Below are 17,556 nucleotides of genomic sequence, written 5' to 3' on the forward strand. Positions count from 1 at the left end.
GCGTGCGCCGAGAGCCGGGTTTAACGCTCTTTTGCCCCTTCTATCGCTGTGCTGTTCAGGCTCGTTCTTTGCTACTACTTTACCCTTCCACCTCCCCGTTTGTTTTTCTGGTTGTTGTTCAGCCGCGGCCCGTGTGAGACTTATCGTGCTGCCTATTATACGGTCCCCTGCCCTCATTCTCAAGTTTGTTTAGAGGGCGGAGATTATACCTCCTCGCTTGTTCTGTGTCCTTACATTGACGAAACGGATTCATTGTAAGCCTGCCCTGACGAAGGGAATACCATTCCCGAAACTGTTGGCAAAATAAACGTTAAAAGAACAGTCGCGTTTGTCGTAATACTGTACCTAAACTAGTAAACTGGGCCATTGGAACCCCTACTGAATACAATATATATATATATATATATTGTTGCGGGAAAGAATATATTTACAGATATTTACAGATAGAAAAGAACAGCTGCGAGCTGCACCGAGAACACAGTCAGAACTTCGTGTCGTCTTCGTCTCCTCCGACTCGTGCCATCGCTCACTGTCGTCGTCGTCGTCTACCCGCTTCAGAACCCCCGGCTGCTGAAACGCCGTCTCGGCGTTAGGGCAACGACGTATGAGCGTCGTGATAAGGTTTAAGGCGACAGACGTGGACGATGTCAGTGGTGGCGCCAGAGGACGATGGCGAGGTCGCAAGGGAAACAATTCGGTGACACGGCGCACGACACGGTCATGGTCACGGTAGTGAGAAAAGCTTCTCGGAGAGACCGACGCTGCGAGACGGCGTTCAGAGAAGGACGAGGGATCCTGGGGTATATTCGACTGCCTGGTGACGGCGGTCGTAGGCGGACTTGAGAGGCATGGAGCCGACTAAGTGCTATTTGGCGCGCCAGCGTATGGCCTGGGCGATGGCTGTCCCGAGCGTAAGCAGTGGTGGGGACGAACGATGCCGGCGATCAAACGGCGAAAATATGAGCACAAGCCGGCAAAGCTGCGCACATCTTTCGACGACCTTGGAAGAGGAAAGTCCTTCACGCCTTGAATTTTCACGGTATCTGGGCGCACACCAGAAGCGTCAACGAGGTGTCCGAGAATAGTGAGTTGGCGGCGACCGAACTTGCATTTCGATGAGTTAAGCTGAAGTCCGGCGTTACGAAACACTGTCAGAATATTGGAGAGGCGCTCGAGGTGCGTGGCAAAAGTAAATATCTGTAAATATATTCTTTCCCGCAACACATTTGATGGAGGTGCGGATTTCCCCTACGCCTACCGCCAGACGCACCAGCTGCGTCAGGCTAGGGGGGAGTTTAGCGTCTACTGCCACCGGCTTGCATGTGTAACTACGAGAAACCTGTCGAAACTTTGCGGGCGGATATTTCAAAAGACGTATGCTATTGAATTCTACCAAATCTAATAAATCCCACTGCCTCTCTTTCCAATGTAGACATTCACGCTAGCCGCAGCGGCTAAAAGTTCATTATACATTTTAGTTCCTGACAGTGACAATTATCACCTCACCTAGTGTCCCCTTGGCCACATAACTTATGTGCAGTTGTGAATTGCACGAACTACTTTTTGCCTAATTTAAGAAATCTGTAAAGCATAATTTTGGACACCGTGCGTGCGTGCGTGCGTGCGTGCGTGCGTGCGTGCGTGCGTGCGTGCGTGCGTGCGTGCGTGCGTGCGTGCGTGGTAGCAGTTTGCGTTGGTCAACGGACCACAGAGAACTGTAAGAGGGTCACAGCCTAAAAGTTGATGAACCAGAATTTTTAAAATAGGCTTTTTGAGGTATGAAGGCAGCTTCTGCGGTAGAATAGTACTTGCACTGACGGAGATCAGGAAAAGTGAATAAAGTTAAATAGTTATCCGGTTGACAAATTTCTGGTAATTTTTAGCTATTACAGTTAGACTCCTGGTTGCAATTAAAGATTTGAAGCCGGTCGTTTGTGATACCCATATCAGTTTTTAGAATTTCGAAAACTCAATTACCCTCGGTGCTGCGGCCCAACAAATTATGGCTGCATCGTGCCAAATTATATGCGCTTTCGAAAAGTATAGAGGCAAAGCCACACCTCCAGTACATGTAACCAGTCGAAATAGCCAAATTTTGCCGAGCCACAGCTTCAAGGGTAATCGCATTTTCAGAATTATAAAAAAAGATTTGGCTATTACTAACGACCGACTACAAATCTCTAATTGCAACTAGGTGTCTAACTGTAATAGTCAAAAAGTTAATTACCAGAAATTAGTTAACTTATTCACCTGTTTTCTGATGTCCACCAACGCAGGTATTATTGTGCCATAGGAGCCACGTTCATACCTGAAAAGGCCTACTTGAAAAAAAAACGGTTTACAATCACTGAATCACCTGGTATATATACAGGGTGCTTTTTATTTTTAACCGTTTACAGATTTTTAAAAAGAAGGCGCTGATAGTATCATGAATGTCGCCTTCACTGAATATGTATATTGGCTCGGCGGACACAAGAACACAACGGTCAGAGTTATTTAATTAATTAGCGAAATTTTGTTAATTATCTTTTTAATTCTACACTTTATGCCTCATATTGCAATCTCAGTTTTGAAGACACTAGTGGTTCAAGGCTCATACAATTTTCAGCACATGCCTAAGTGCTACATGTATTGAGATATTCATGATTGAATTATCAGCCTTTTCGAATCCGATTCGGAAACTGGACGCTCAGATAAGCTCAGAGTGCGCCGGAAATCCCGCCCTCAGTACTGCGTAAGGAACTGACGAAATGGTGAATACACCCGTTTGTGGTTGGTTGCCTGCACGGCACCGAGGCTAGCTGTGAGTGCGGCAGACAGGCGTTCGAGATGCGCGCATTGTCACTGCTGCCATCTGCTGCCGTGGACAGCACGCGCTCTTCTTTCGTCATTGAACTTTGCGGTACCTTTTTTTGCCGCCAGCAGCCTCGGATAAGCAGCATAGTGACAACGCGCAAATCTTCCCTTTCCGCTCTGAATCAGGCAAGAAAGGAACGTTGTGCACACACCGTTCCTTGCCATTAATTACTTTTCACCCAAAATAACTGCAAAAGTCAACTGATGACTGCTGCCCTCTTGTTGTGGGTGTTGATCAACAGTGATGAAGACTGACTTCTTTAGGTTAGTTATGTGGACGGACGAGGCCCACTTTTGGCGTAATAAAGTTAATAATATCCACAACGTCCACTACTGGTCTGATCAGAACCATGGCTCCGAGAACACAACCACCAAGTCTGGCGATCAATGAATTAATGTCAGGTGTGGAATTTACTCGAATCGAGTAGTGGGGCCGCACTTCCTAGAAGGAAACCTAAGAGTAAACTCATACACCGCAAGCATTCTAGGTGGTGCTCTTGGCGATTTCGTGTCTGACATGCTCGTGGTTTCAGCACTGCGGGGCGCCTGCGCACTTCTCGTCGCGTGCGAGGGGCTGATTCGACAGCAACTTCGCCGGTCAGTGGATAGGGCGCAGAGGTTCTGGCCAGCCGACCGAGCTCCATTAGATTTCTCTCTTTGAGGTTACGCCAAGAACAAAGTCTTCGCAACTAAACCCGAAGGCGTGGCAGATCTCAAAGAAAGAATCACCACGGAATGTGCGAATATACCCCCGCAGGTTGTGAAACGAGTGCTGCAGTACATGAAGGAGAGATTCATGGCATGCGTAGCGGTTGAAGGCAAGCACTTTGAACAGTACTGATGAATATATAGCTTAGCCTCCAAGATAGGACAGGGCAGCAGTCACCAGTTGACTTCGTTTGCAGTTATTTTGGTTGAAAAATAAATCGCAAAACTGCGTGCCCACTATTCCCTTCTTGCCTGATCCAAAGCAGAAAGGAAAAAAAATGCCAGTGGCTTAGCTCTGCTATGCCAGGATATACGTAGCGTGAGGTGTCCACATCTCGGTGGACACCTGAACCAGAGGGAAGGTGCATAACTGACCTCTTTGAACAGTGGACACCTCAACCATGCTTGAAAGGGACACTGAGGAGAGCTCTATTAATATTTTTTATAGTAAAATCCGATAGTTCGGCATTTCATGGCGTTGTTGCCACTTGGCCGGCAGCGAAAGATGCATTTATTTCTAAGAAATTTGGATTCGAAGTTGAAAAAGTTTTTCCCGCCGCTCTGATTCAAACTTGGGATTCTCCTATGACGACACAGGACTAAGTGACGTGAAACATGACGTGCACATGACGTAACGCAGACTCCGTGATTTCTGGCGGCCAGCAGTGCGGCCCAGCAGCAGCCGAAAAGAAAGCTACCGCCGGCCGCACGTTGAAGGCATCTATCGGCTATAGGGAACCCAAGCTCAAGTTTGGGAGCGCGACGCCAGCGCCGCAGCGGCGAGCAGCGGAAACTCGGGGCGGCGCCGTAGCAGACGCCCTGCTAGCTTTGTGTGCACGTGCGACGGGAGAGTCGCGCGAGGCGCAATCTTCGCGCTGACAGACGCGGTCTCGGCGAAGCAAAAAGGAGGTAGTACGAAGGCCGTAATGTAAAAACCAAAGCGTATGTACACGGTGATCCACTCTTACCGCGAACACGCGAGTATGCGGCCGCGCTCTTCGGAGAGCCAGTGAGTCTGTCCCTACCATGCACGAAAAAAGTGACAGACGACGCGCAGGCAAGTCGCTCGCTGCTCGATTTTCCAGCCTTGCGACTGGGAGTCGCAAGCCGCTGAACTAATCGGCGAGACAGTGGAGCTTTTGGCAATGACGCCGTCCGCGGACAGTAGAGCTTTCGGCAACGACGTCGCCCGCGGCCACGCCGGGCGACGAGCTGCGCTGCTCCCTCGCTGCCGTAGTCGTCGCTAAGCCTAATCATTTCGCACCGATGCTGTAGCTGAGGGCACTTCGGAACTGGCCAGCGCTGTAATAAAGGTGCTACTCCCCAGCCAACCAAGTAATGTTCAGGGGATATCCATATAATATAATTTATAAAATATCAAATGTCCATATAATATTCTCAAAAGTTCATATTATGTCCATAGAATATCCATATGAGCTTCATTTTGATAACAGTGGATGTTTATATAATGTCCATATTTTGGCCACATATGGTCACTCTGAGATATTTAAAGGACGCTGAATAGATATTCATCCAATATTTTTGTGGGTTGTGTAGGGAGGTGCCGGGTATTCTACGCTGAATGTAATGATGCTGTGTCAATATAACAAAGCACTGGGCAAGACCACCATTATTCTTATGTATCTTTATTACCTAGTCAGGTACCCCACCACTGTGACAAAGCCAAGGTGCAGGCACAATCCAAGCAAAATGAGGAATGGCGGACGACTACTCTGGAGAGGTCCCCACTTGATTTCGAGTGGCCTGTGAATATAATAGAGCACAATACATAGTATTAAATAGTAGTCAAGTAACTAAAAAATGCACTTTGTGGAGAAAAACGTGTATGCTAAAGCAGTTTCTGCTTGGAAAAAATTAGCTCCAGAATGACACTACAGGCGAATACAAATGCAACTAGGAATCAAAACCTTCAATGACGTGCTATTTGTACTAAATCACAGAACTTTTCAGAAAGTGACTGCATTTAGGCGCCATTTATCGTATGTTGTGCGATGTCAGTGCACGTTAAAGAACCCCAGGTGGTCGAAATTTCCAGAGCTCTTCGCTACGGCGTTCCTCATAGCCCGAGTGACTTTGGGACGTTAAACCCCATAAAACAAACTTCGATTCAAAACAGTCCTTATCATTCCAGCGGAGAGAGAACACAAATGGCGAACGTTTTCTAGGTATGGAAACTGCTAAAAAATTGGAAACAAAATTTTTAAAATCCAGATTTATGAAATTGTCACCCTAGGCATCTTCAAATCATTTTGAGGACAGATGTGATGTAAGGGCGCATGGGCTCTAACCAGTCAGTGGTTAGGGCACTCGACTACTGAGCCAGGCAACCCAAGGTTTGATCCTGGCTGTGGAGGCTACACAGGCATGCAAGGTGCCTGTGTAGCCTCCTTGCGTGCTACACAGGCACGCAAGGTGCCTGTGTAGCAATGTCAGTGCATGATAAAAAGAACCCAGAGTGGTCAAAATTATCCACAGCCCTCCACACAGCGTCCCTCATAGCCAGTCGCTTTTTGACGTTAAATCCCATGAACCAAATCAAACCGAATTCTGAGAAAAAAAAATGACATCAGTTATAGGGCCAAAATCTATCACCAAAACATTGGAGGTCACAGCGCCAAGCTTACAATTTTGTGAAATATATTTGCTCTTAATGTTGTATACAAAGCGTTCTATCTGCTCAATTAATTAGCCTTAAATGAAACAATCTAAGCTATGCAGACTACGCTCCAAGCTTTGTGAATTTGCAGTGCACCTAATTGTGTACCAGGGGACTAAAAATGTTAGGCTACATGAGGCAGCAAACCAAAAAACTAATAGTGTGCACACAAATGCTCACAAAAATCAAAAGTATCTTTCTCCATAAAAGTCTTTTCTCCATAACACGAGGTGTGGAATGTAACCTTTGGGTATGCCAGGTCTATGTAGACAAGCACACTTCTGGTCATCACTGTACACACAAAAACAGTCTCAAGCTCACAAAAGGTATAAGGGAATCAACTTGCCTCAGCTTTCTTTGCGTGCCTTTCCTGCAGCTGCTTCCGCCTGCAGGACGCATGCTGCAGCCATTTTTTTACCACTCCTTCTATCTCGGCCAGTGTTGTTGAGAACATCTTGTTCGATCGAACAGCATCTATGCAGAACGATAGGACACATTCAGTATGAAAGCACATATGGAAAAAAGAGCCGTGAATGGTCAATATTGTAATAAGTCTGGTTGGTAGACCATAAACGGGGAATGCAGCATGAGGAAACACGGATGAGAACAAAATTGGAATGGGCTGGCACATACTTTTTCATTGCCATTGTAAAAATTGTTTTCTAAATGCATCAGCATGCAATTAGATTTTGATATTACTTAAGCAATACTAGTTGGACTTCCATAAATTTTTGCTAAAAGTTGTATAATGCATGCTAAAGTACTTATATGCAGAAAGTCAAGGCAACTATTTGTAAAAATAACAAGAACAGGATGCCTGGTTATGAGAAGTGCTCATAAATTTGTAACAAAAAGTAAAGCTCCACATTCTAGAGAAAGCGTTACGCAGCGTTACTGAATTCAGTCTGAAGTGATGCAGTGTCAGAACCATCAGTTATTAGATGACACAATCAGCAGCAAAAAACAAGCAGAAACAACACTAAATGAACTGCTAATACAGGTCAGAAAGAGGTCAGCACATCCTTGAGGCATGCCTGAAAGAATTGGAACACCTTAAGAGTTGGTTGCATTAACAGTCAAATGATGTGCAGTTAGAAAGAAAGTCAGCGACCCTGTAGAAAACCAAATAGTCATTGTTGAGGTGCCTTAGTCTTATTGTAGAAACCTGGAGTTTAACATAGAAACATGCCTTGGAGACATCTAAAATCAAAGCTCTTTCCAGACCCAGAAGCTATAAATGTATGTTAATCATTACCGAACATTATAAATTGTGCTTCATGAAAGCATTTGCGGAACCAAAGTTGGGACGTGTGAGAAAACAGGTTTAACTCAAGTAAGTTAATTACGCCAGTGAAACGTGATTGCTTGAATTTTTATGTGTTATGTTAAGACGAAAGATGTGGCAGTAGTTGGCAATTAGCCTGTCTTTAATGAAGAACTAGAATATATTTGGTGAAAGCTATTTGCTTTCCATAGGTCATGACTAATAACCTAAGAATGAAGCACGAAAAACAGTTTCATACCAGCTCTTTGTCTTGATGGAGCAAACGCCGCTAGTGAGTGGCAAAATACAGACAGCCTCTTTTCTGAACATGCTCTCCAAAATACCTGAAAATGAACAGGAGAGAAGAATGGTCACACCCAGCTGCATTACAGGTTTACAATTTGCAACTCTCATTTTATATAACGTAACCCCGTACTGGGGCACACGAACAGTAGCAAGAATTTTCACAGCACTACTTGCATTGACACACTGCAATAAAAAGAAATTTTCAGCAAAAGTTATAGAAACCACAAGCTGAAAGACAAGAATAGTCAAGAACCAAATATCATGAAGTGAGCAACAACTGAAATAGGAGAAAATTACAAGTAAGAAAGAACCCACAAAGGTTTTTTACAAGCACAAAGATGAAAAAGCAATGTCAGACCGCAAAAGGCAAATTTAAACAGAAGAGCTTGACTAAAAACAAAGCCCAGTTAGTTCTGAAGAGAAGAGCTGCAACGAAAGGGGACCTGTTAGCAAATTTTACACCAACACAAGATCTGCGAAAACTGTCTTCTTGAGCCGCCGGAGACTGGAAACTGTCTACCTTTGTAGTGAGGGTCATAGCATGCCAGGCGGCCGCCACAGGCATTCCCGCGCCACTACTGTACCATGCCTCCGCTTCGGGGACAAATCCATTTAACTAAACGCCACGCATTTTTAAGCTATCTACGCACTCCACGAACTGATAAACCGGCTGGTGAAATCGCCAGCACGAAAACTGCACAATGCCACCAACGAACACTAACACTTGTTTGAGAGAAAAGTGTGCAAAAACTCACCATTATTGCCGTTCTTCACGTAGTCCCCCAGTACACTGCACAATGCTGGCACAGGACGGTATACGACGCGTACAAGCTTGCCGCCACAACGGAGAAAATGTGAACACGCGAAAAGATAAAATGTGCAAACGAACGCTAAAAGGAACCAAGAAAACATCGCTTCGCGGCCGCGGCGACGAATGATGATGCCCATGGCCGTTGGGCTGCCTAATATCAATACAGTTCTAGTTGCGGTTCTGGTTTGAAATTCGCGGCGTTTGTGGCTTTCAGTCTGAGAAGTTTCTTCAAATAATCTTACTGCACATGCATTTGCTTGCATAAAATAAAATCAAAGCATGTAATTGCTGACTGCCTAAATATTTCACTCCTGAAAACTTCAGATTGCGAAAGCAAAAAAAAAATCTAAATCTAAAGGCTGTTTGCACATTTTCAAATCTTCCACTGTGCTGAAAGAAAAACATGTATGAATGTCATATGAATATCCACTAACTGATATTTGAATCCGATAGTCGCATCAACATGCAGAGGATATCGATACATAGACATTGGACGTTAGGACCATTAGTGGACATCCTCTGCATATTCATGGTTTGCTGGGTCGCGTCACCGTTTTACTATGTTCACCGTCACATAATAAAACAAAGACGTGACCGATTTCCGTGATGCCTTTAACTGCGGAGCCAGGTGACAACAGGCGAGCAGCACTGGGCATCAGCAAAGCGGGTTTGGAAAAGAAATATGCTTGTATCGCAGTTATCGCTTCTACCAGCAGCTCGGTATTGGCCAACGATCCTCAAAAATGATTCATTTTTGACGTTGCTCTACTCCAGGGTTTGGTATGAACGCGAACAAACAATATTAGCGTATTTTTCTGACGGCGGCGGCAGGCAAACAGGTCGGCAGGCCGGCCCTAAAAAGCGCGCCGCTGTCGCTGTCATCATGGCGCTTATACGACTGCGGTGCACATCAATACCGTCACGACATCCTCCTGGTCACCGTAGTGCATTGAGAATCGCACCGAGCGCGAGTGCAGGAGACGCGGTCAAAGCAGACGAAATTCTCGAAAGCGCGCAAGCAATGTTATTCCGGAGAGTTTTCGTTTCAAGCAAGAAGGCGACCCGCAGGTCGCACTTGCAAGTGTGAACAATGGTGGTCAAATGTTTAGGGGGTTCCCCCAAGGTGGAGTAGAATGTTGACGAACTGTTGCCTGGTCGCATGTCCTTTCGACTCGCACGTAAGTAGAGTGTACTAGAAAGGTCTGAGTGGGCCGAACAACCGGCTCCGCGCTTGCTTGGAGGTGAGGCGCTCCGCGTCGAAAATGCTGCGGTGGCGCTGCGGTCGAAGTGGATTGGGTTGCGCCGGAGCAGACGATGCGTCAGGAATGTTCTCGAGCAGCTAGCGGCGGCGTTTTTTTTTTTTTTTTTTCGCGTAGCTCGTTCTTTTGTGATCACTCTTTTATCCTGCAGTTACCATCAAAGTGTGTGGCATGCCTAATCGAAGGCATCGTCACCGCTACGCACCTGGATGTCGCACCGGCTACGCGGGCGTCCCAGCCGAGAAGAAAGAAGCTGTCGTTGTTCGGCGTCCCGAAAGATGCGGTTAGAAGGAAAGCCTGGGAGCGGAACCCCCATCGCGCTGACAAACCTCTGGATGAGAACTGCGCAGTGTGTGAGCTGCACTTTGAAGAACGGTACATACTTAGTGACTAGTGGCCGGCAAAGGAGTGAGAATTGCTCGCGGAGTGTCCGCGCTCACACCGGAAGCAGTGCCCACGCTTTTGCCCAATAAGCCGAAGTATTTGAGCTCAAAGGCACCTGTGAAACGTGCACTACGCAAGCGTGGCACGTCTACCGTGCTCAAAAGCCCGGGCTGCAAAAGGAAGAAAGCCTGCACCTACGGCCGTGCAGGACAGTGGAAACTACGACGACGAGTCGGGAGAGTGCCTTTACGGGCTGCTTCAGCATGAATCAGTTACACATGCTGACAGCATTCTGCACGTGCTGTCACTGCTCAGGACCAGAACAAAAACAATTAGATGCACAGTCCATGAAGGCGAAGTAAAGTGCAAGGTTGTGAAGTTTTGTATTGTAACACGGCTCCACTTCCTGATTAAGGGCCTAAACAAATCAAATGATGAAAGGCGTCAAAGGATGAAGCACCTAAAAGTGCGCAGGTGCCTATGACGCTGACAAGCAGTACTGCTTGTTGCTTTCGCAAAATAAATGTTGACCTATTTTGCATCAGTTGGCCATACATTTGAGTTGCACTTGCCATCAGTGGTTTAATATACATCATTCCTTTTCAATTATTGACATGTTTCACGGCCTTTTATTACCATAACCAAAAATGTATTCATCCTTACGCAACACTAAGAAAATATTTTGCTTGTACAACAGTACTTTGGCCAGTGTTCAGAGAGAAGTAAATTGAGCGCTGAGTGGTGTTCGAATCCCAGTCTTGCACTCAGCTGTTGCGATTTGCGCACGCGGAGGCCCTTTAGCGCTCCGACCTTGTAACATTTCTCTACTTTGCGATTCCAGACTTTCATTTGGAAGCGCGAAATCGCGCCGAACGCATTCCTGCGCTCCGTTTTTGTGCACGTCCATTCATTCCGCGAAAATTTATTTCGTTTCCGCGCTGACACCATATTCTTTCGCGATTCCGCTGCCTAATACACATTGTCTGGTTAAGGACTTTTTATTACCTTTGCATGACGACGGATATTTCATCAGTATTCGAAGAACAAAAGTTTGCTGATGGTAGACTCGGTGTAAGCTGCCAGGCCAGACATACACGCGAACTTGTGGAGTGCGCTGCAGTTGCAACTCGCCTGCCGCGCACACGGAGGGGACGGTCAATTTCTGGTTTTTGTGGAGACAGCGACTACAAGCGTTCCAAAATACCTCGGGGACCTATCTTGTGCTGTACTGCGCCAATGACCCCTGTTTGAATAAAAAGAATCAACCCGTACTGACAAGACGCCGCAGAAGGGGCCGCAGCGCACAGCTTGCGCCGCGTCTGCCGGCGCGCCCAGCCAATCCACTGCGATCACAGCGCCCTCTATTCTGTCGACAGCCAGCGCCTCGCTTTGAGCGCCTCGTTCGTCTCACTCAGACCTTTCTAGTACACTCTAACGTAAGTGGATCGCCCTGCGCATCGCATGCAACAACTGACAACTACGATCAACAAGTGTCTCGATTTATTTCTCACAGCTGATAGTACTTCGCATATTTCGAGCATATAATTATACCGTGGACTTACCTCTAGTTACATGTCATACAGTACGACGTTAATACTCACTCGAGAAACGCATTTTACAGTCAAATGGGCCTCCTCATCGTCGACCGTCTGCTCCACACAGTAGACGCGACTAATCAGTTTCCCCCCTTTAATTAAGTTTGCATTGCAGTACTGCGCGTCAGTCTGAACGATCTTATTGTGGCTCATGCAGGCGACACATCGCGACAGCGCGGGCGCGCGCACGTGAAAGGAAGCGCGCGTGCAAAGAAGCGTGGTGAAAGCAGCGCGAGCAGCGAGCAGCGCCCCAGTTTTTACTTTTCTCCCATAGATGGCGCTGCACATCAGGCGCAGCAGCGCCACCCGGCGATGCTTTGGGAGCCTATTGCGGCCGTCGCTTCGTTTACGTTTGCTCCGGTGTTTTGCCAGCGTTACAATGGATCCCGTTCTCGAAGTCGTCAACGAAGTTCTCGCAAATAGACACCTTTAGCATACCGTGTACTTTGTTAGCGAAATACCGGGAGCCCGCATACTGCTCTGAGCAGGCGCTGATTGGTCCCGGCGCTGCAGGAGCGCGCGCAGCTGTCGGGTACGTGGCGCCATCCGGCGACGTCAAGGAGATTTGGGCATGCATTTGCTGCGCCTCAGTGATTCGTGGCTCCTCGTGTCCTAGTGTTGCTAGAACTATTGGTTCCAGCAACACTGTTTTGTCCTATGACGTCATGAAGCTTGTACTTGCGAGTTTGGTCTGTGGCGGCGATACCTGTATTTTGGTTCTTGCTCTTTTCTACGTTACAAGAGCTTTGTTGTCAGTATGAATGGCGTTTTTGTAATCAGGAGCTGGTATTCTGTAGATGCAAGTCAACTTCAATTTCTCCTCAGTGTCCCTTTAAGCTAAGTGGCGGTAGTGACAGGTGTGCGTTGCATGCGTTGGCACTGACAACGTGCCAGAAACGCGGCGCTGAAGCCATAGGCGCCTGCTACCCTCTGGAACGCGCGCCGGCGCCAGCTGCGCATTCCAGAACCGAGACGTCATAGACCTGGCAGACGCGCCGGCGCGTCTGCCAGGTCTATGACGTCACGGTTCTGGACTGCGCAGCTGGCGGGTCTTCCCAATACCTCCTAGAAAGTCCCCCGCGCAGCGGCGGCGGCTCCGGCCTCTGGCGCACCAGCTGCGCAGCTGTGACGTCACTCGCTCCTCGCGCATGCGCAGCTTGGCTCATCCACGGCCAGTGTAGCTCACGCTACAAAATTTCAGCGTTGCCGTCGTGCTGCTTATTCGAGGCCGCTTACGGCAGAAAACATGCCGCAAAGTTCGATGCCAATGACGAAATTAGAGCGCGTGTTGCGTACGGAAGCAATGACAATGCACACATCTCGAACGCCTGTCTGCCGCACTCACAGCTAGCCTCGGTCCTTGGTGCCGTGCAGGTACGCAACCACAAAAGGGTGTCACCATTTCGTCAGTTCCTTACGGGGTATTGAGAGTGGGATTTCCGGCGCACTCTGAGCGTCCAGTTTCCGAATCGGATTCAAAAAGGTTGAAAATTCAATCATGCATATCTCAATACCTGTTGCACTTAGGCATGTGCTGCATATTGTATTAGCCTTGAATCATTAGTCTTCAAAATAACAGATTAACGTTGCTTTTGAAACTTTAGTGCACTGTACTTCAGGCAAATAACGCTACTCCTCTTCGCGCTTTACCCTCTAGCTTTTACGTAGGAATCACGCCATTTATTTTTTTGCATGGTCTCTAGTCACTTATCACACACCAGTTTCTTGTCCTCTTGTTCGCTCTTACACTGCGAGATCACCGCTTTGCATGAGCCCAGCCAGGGTCCTTCTGCCCTACAGCAATAACCAGTAAAGATGTGCTACAGACATTTCAGAGCTTGCACAGTCTTATAAGTGTGCTATGCACTTTCATTATCAAATTATTACTGAGAACATCACATCACTGAAAATTTTTCTGTGCCCTACAACTACCTAAAAGAAAAGGCAGAAAATATTCAGGTTTAAAATTCAATTGATTCAACATATTAGTCAGACCAAATAACCATTTGTACTGGTGACAGTAAGCGCTGCTGCTTCAGGTAAATTCTCGCATTAAGAGCGTTCTGTTTTTTTTCATGCTTGGCCCAGAATAAATGGGAAACTTTGTCAACCAGCGGCTAGGCGTTCCAGATTGCACCTGTGTATGTTAAAACACAGCCATTGTGTGCTCCCCTGCCTGACACAACAGACAAAGCAGCACAGCCGGGCACACATCTCTGAGGTGCACACTGGAAATTCACAGGCATGACACCACAAATTTCTTCCCCACCACTGACACATGCTCAGCAGTGAGCCAAATTATTTGTTTATTGCCTTGACAATAAATAACTCGATGGTAATATGTTTATATAATGTGAACACACAGCAATGTTGCTGCACATGAAAAAAAAAGTGATTGCACAATGCAAGGGCCTGCAAAATGATCATAATCATACTGCACTCATTCTTGACATAAATTACACCAATGCACTGAACAGATACTGTAATTAATAGATTCTGACAAAGGATTCAGCCCGTAAAGTCACATGTAAACAACATCAAAGTGAGTTTTTAACAGATTGTATGCAATGCAACTTGCACATCATTGTGACTAAGCAAGTTTCAAATGTGAGAAATAAAGCAGAACACTGCTTGAAATGCAGATGAGATGTTTTCAGGGTAAAAAGAAACCTGTGCACTAGTACACAAGCACCCCAGCTGTCAGCACAGCATTTAAAGCTTCTCTGAGACTAAAGCACACAGCTGCAGGGAGAGTTAGGGCATCAGTCAGTATTTTGTTACACTGGAAAGACACAGTCACAAAGTTCCCGAGTGAGACTGCATGGCAGCTTTAGTTTTACAGTTATGAACACTGCAGTCAAACATAACAATAAAAAAGGTGAGATCCCTAAATTGCTACTATCAGATGTGCTCGTCGATATGACCAAAAGAGTGTTATATGCCCGACACACCATTAGTCAGAAAGTGCACAGCAAGGTAATAACATTGAGCATCTGGTGGTAAAAGAAACTATTTAGTTTCCAAACGCTACACAGACATAGTAAAAGTAATACAAAAAGAATACAACAAGCAGTCATCACAAGCAGCAAAAGTGAAGCCCAATTCAATGAAAAAAACTCAATTTTGGCGTTGCTGCAAAGCCATCACTAGCACACACAGGCAGTATAAAACGTAGTTACATCATTATCAAATTAAGAAGCATTGCATGGAGGTGTTGCTTATGAGACCACAGATGTGGTGTGCATGCACTGTGTCTTGAGACATATGAGAATGAGATCCTGCAGTCACACACCTGTTGATAAAGATTCTGACACACAGGGGAAGATCCACAGGGGGAGGAGAGGTGCACGTGCGATTTCTATATCCTAGTGCAGCTCACAGATGGCGCATGAGGCTGCCGCAGTAATGCCACTGCACCCCCCACCCCTACTTTAATGCTCTACAAAAAGCCTGGTTCCTCCCTATCGACACAGACAGCCACCACAACTAGGGGCCAATCACTGCAACTTGAAACAAAAATACTATGAAACAGTATTTTAATTCTTGTACATAAGGATTAAATAGTGGCAACCTCACATCAAAAGGCATTGAAGGCAAAGTGAAAGACCAGACACAGACGGCTCACAAAAAAAGACTTTCACACAAATATTCCAACAAGGTAAATGCAGAAAAAACACGCATCAAACTTTCACTTACATATTAAGCTCTACACTATTAAGAACACTTTGGGGAAAATATAAAAGCTGCTGCTAGGCATAAGCAAAGGCAATGAAGGACATGCCAAAAATGCTGCATTTTATTCATTTGCATTGTTGTGGTTCTCAAGAAATGATGAAAAATTTGAGAAGAGTGAAGTGTTAGCCTATGTATCTTGCATGGAGTGAGACAAAAGCTGAGCAGAAAGTGGTCATGTAGTGCTATCAACATATCGCAGCTCATAATGGCCGCAACCCTCATGTCGAAAGACAGCCGATACAAGGCCAATGCATTCACCGATCCGGACAGCCACACCTGGCAGCCGGCTGCAGAACTCAGCTATGCCCTGGTCAGAGATTCCCTGGTCCATTTCCAGCATGACCACTTTCAGCTCCGGTGCCACCCTAGCCAGGTGCAGCAGACCCACATCTGTCACCTGAGTCTGGACCAAACAGATGGACTGCAACTTGGCCATCCCACCGAAGTTGCCCATTGATGCTAGTGAACTATCCTTTGTTGCTGTGCAGCCCACATATAGGTGTTCCAACAGAGAGCAGTGGGAAGCCACAGTCTCCAATGCATTCTCAGCAATGTAAGTCCCTTCCACATCAAGCAAGGTTAGCTTAGACAGTTTGCGCAGCATGTCTTGAAAATATCCTGTACTGTCTAAAAATGGGCAGCCCTCAAGGTACAGTTGTGTGAGGCTTGGCAGCCAAGGCCACGGCTTTGCTTCAGCATCAGCCACAAAAAAACAGCGGCCCAAATCAAGCACCTGGAGTCGCAACAGGCTCTGTCCCTGCCGGCTCGCCTTGAAGAATGACGACCGACCCACAATAGAGCCACGCAAAGACAGATGCTCCAAGGTATCGGGGAAGTCGGCCAAGCGCACGCATTTGTCACGTGATGATGAGCGGAAGCTGAAATTGTGGATGCGCAACCTGCGAAGACGCGGGCAGCGGCTCTGAATGCGTCTCAGGGCACGCGGCGACACACTACAAGCCCACAGGCAATGGTGATCGCCGAACACACGCAGTTCCTCGACGGCAGGAGGCATTGCACGCATCTGAAGCAGCAGTTTGAGTTGTTTGGGAGTCAGCTGCACGTGAGACAGGTCCACACGTCGGTGCAAGGTGCGGTCACGCGACAGCGCGTACCACTTGCGGCAGACCCTACGCAGATAGAAGGCAGTTAACACCCAGATAAAAAAAAAAATGCCACAACAGGAAAAGGTCTTAATTCCTAACTGCACTGAACACTGGCAGTGTAAGCTCAGCGGAACACTGGCCAAATGTCTAGCTGTTCGCGGGAAAAAATCAGAACATATATTAACTGGTGCCATTCCAGTGTCCTCAGTCGTTCTTTTATGATAATTAAACGCCATCACGATAATGTGGACCTGCAATGACAGCAAGTATTACACTCAAGCACAAACAAGGCTACACGTTATTAGAAAACAGAAGAGTAGATACGGTGCACACTCAGCGCACAAACACATACGCAGCTGCAGACAGGAAACTGTTCGGAATGTTTGACCCAAGAAGCAAAGCTACTACTTCGGCAACGCACACAGTATAACAAAAAAAAAAAACAATGATGCTGCATTCATGATTTTGCAGATACTTACAGGCCGATAACACACAACTCCAAGAAATCAAGATAGTTGAAGATGTTGAGCAGAACATAGTCAGGTAGATGATCGATTGTCGTTGTGAATCTTCTCTTGGAAAAACGCAAAGTGCTGAAGTGGGTCAGTGCGATCTCTTTGAGGGAATCACCGCTGCCAACAAAAACGTTTCCCATTTCTTGTCAGGCTGCACGTTCCAACTGCTCTACACTCAACATTGTGAACCAATCTTGACGTTTCTCACTTGTGCAAAATGACTGTATTCTCTAGCCGAGCGACGACATGTCGAGCAGTACGTCGCATCGTTACGGCTGCCATGTTTGTTTTCGATTGATTGCATGACGCCAGCATGGGCGCCAGGCGCCAGCAACCAGCA

The 17,556-nt window shown here is 46.7% G+C and overlaps 1 protein-coding gene and 1 long non-coding RNA gene across 3 annotated transcripts; both read right to left on the minus strand.

Annotated features, from left to right (window-relative positions):
• Nucleotides 1-4,296: 4,296 nt before the first annotated feature.
• On the minus strand, nt 4,297-8,961 carry LOC149353196 (uncharacterized). Of its 2 annotated transcripts, none has more exons than XR_016290931.1 (4): nt 8,567-8,961; nt 7,765-7,849; nt 6,588-6,715; nt 4,297-5,328 (listed from the first exon to the last, which is right to left on the minus strand). It is a non-coding gene; the product is annotated as an uncharacterized LOC149353196 (long non-coding RNA). The 2 variants fall into 2 exon arrangements; XR_016290930.1 differs by lacking the exon at nt 8,567-8,961 and adding an exon at nt 8,332-8,558.
• A 5,156-nt stretch (nt 8,962-14,117) lies between these two features.
• Nucleotides 14,118-17,525, minus strand: LOC149353197 (F-box/LRR-repeat protein 12-like). Its single transcript, XM_089582403.1, has 2 exons — nt 17,181-17,525; nt 14,118-16,725 (listed from the first exon to the last, which is right to left on the minus strand). Exons 1-2 carry the CDS (start codon nt 17,354-17,356, stop codon nt 15,768-15,770), a joined length of 1,134 nt encoding a protein of 377 aa, XP_089438529.1. The 5' UTR covers nt 17,357-17,525; the 3' UTR covers nt 14,118-15,767.
• Between the last annotated feature and the right edge of the window lie 31 nt (nt 17,526-17,556).

This window comes from Amblyomma mixtum, chromosome 3, assembly GCF_055824585.1.
Source record: "Amblyomma mixtum isolate Tamu chromosome 3, ASM5582458v1, whole genome shotgun sequence".
Classification (NCBI taxonomy): Eukaryota; Metazoa; Arthropoda; class Arachnida; order Ixodida; family Ixodidae; genus Amblyomma; species Amblyomma mixtum.

What these genes read in the sequence shown, in the direction of transcription:
- LOC149353197 (XM_089582403.1), bottom strand. Translation starts at nt 17,356, where the DNA reads ATGGGAAACGTTTTTGTTGGCAGCGGTGATTCCCTCAAAGAGATCGCA. An exon ending in GAGTTGTGTGTTATCGGCCT is followed by an intron (nt 16,726 to 17,180) that starts GTAAGTATCTGC and finishes CTATCTGCGTAG; the next exon opens with GGTCTGCCGCAAGTGGTACG.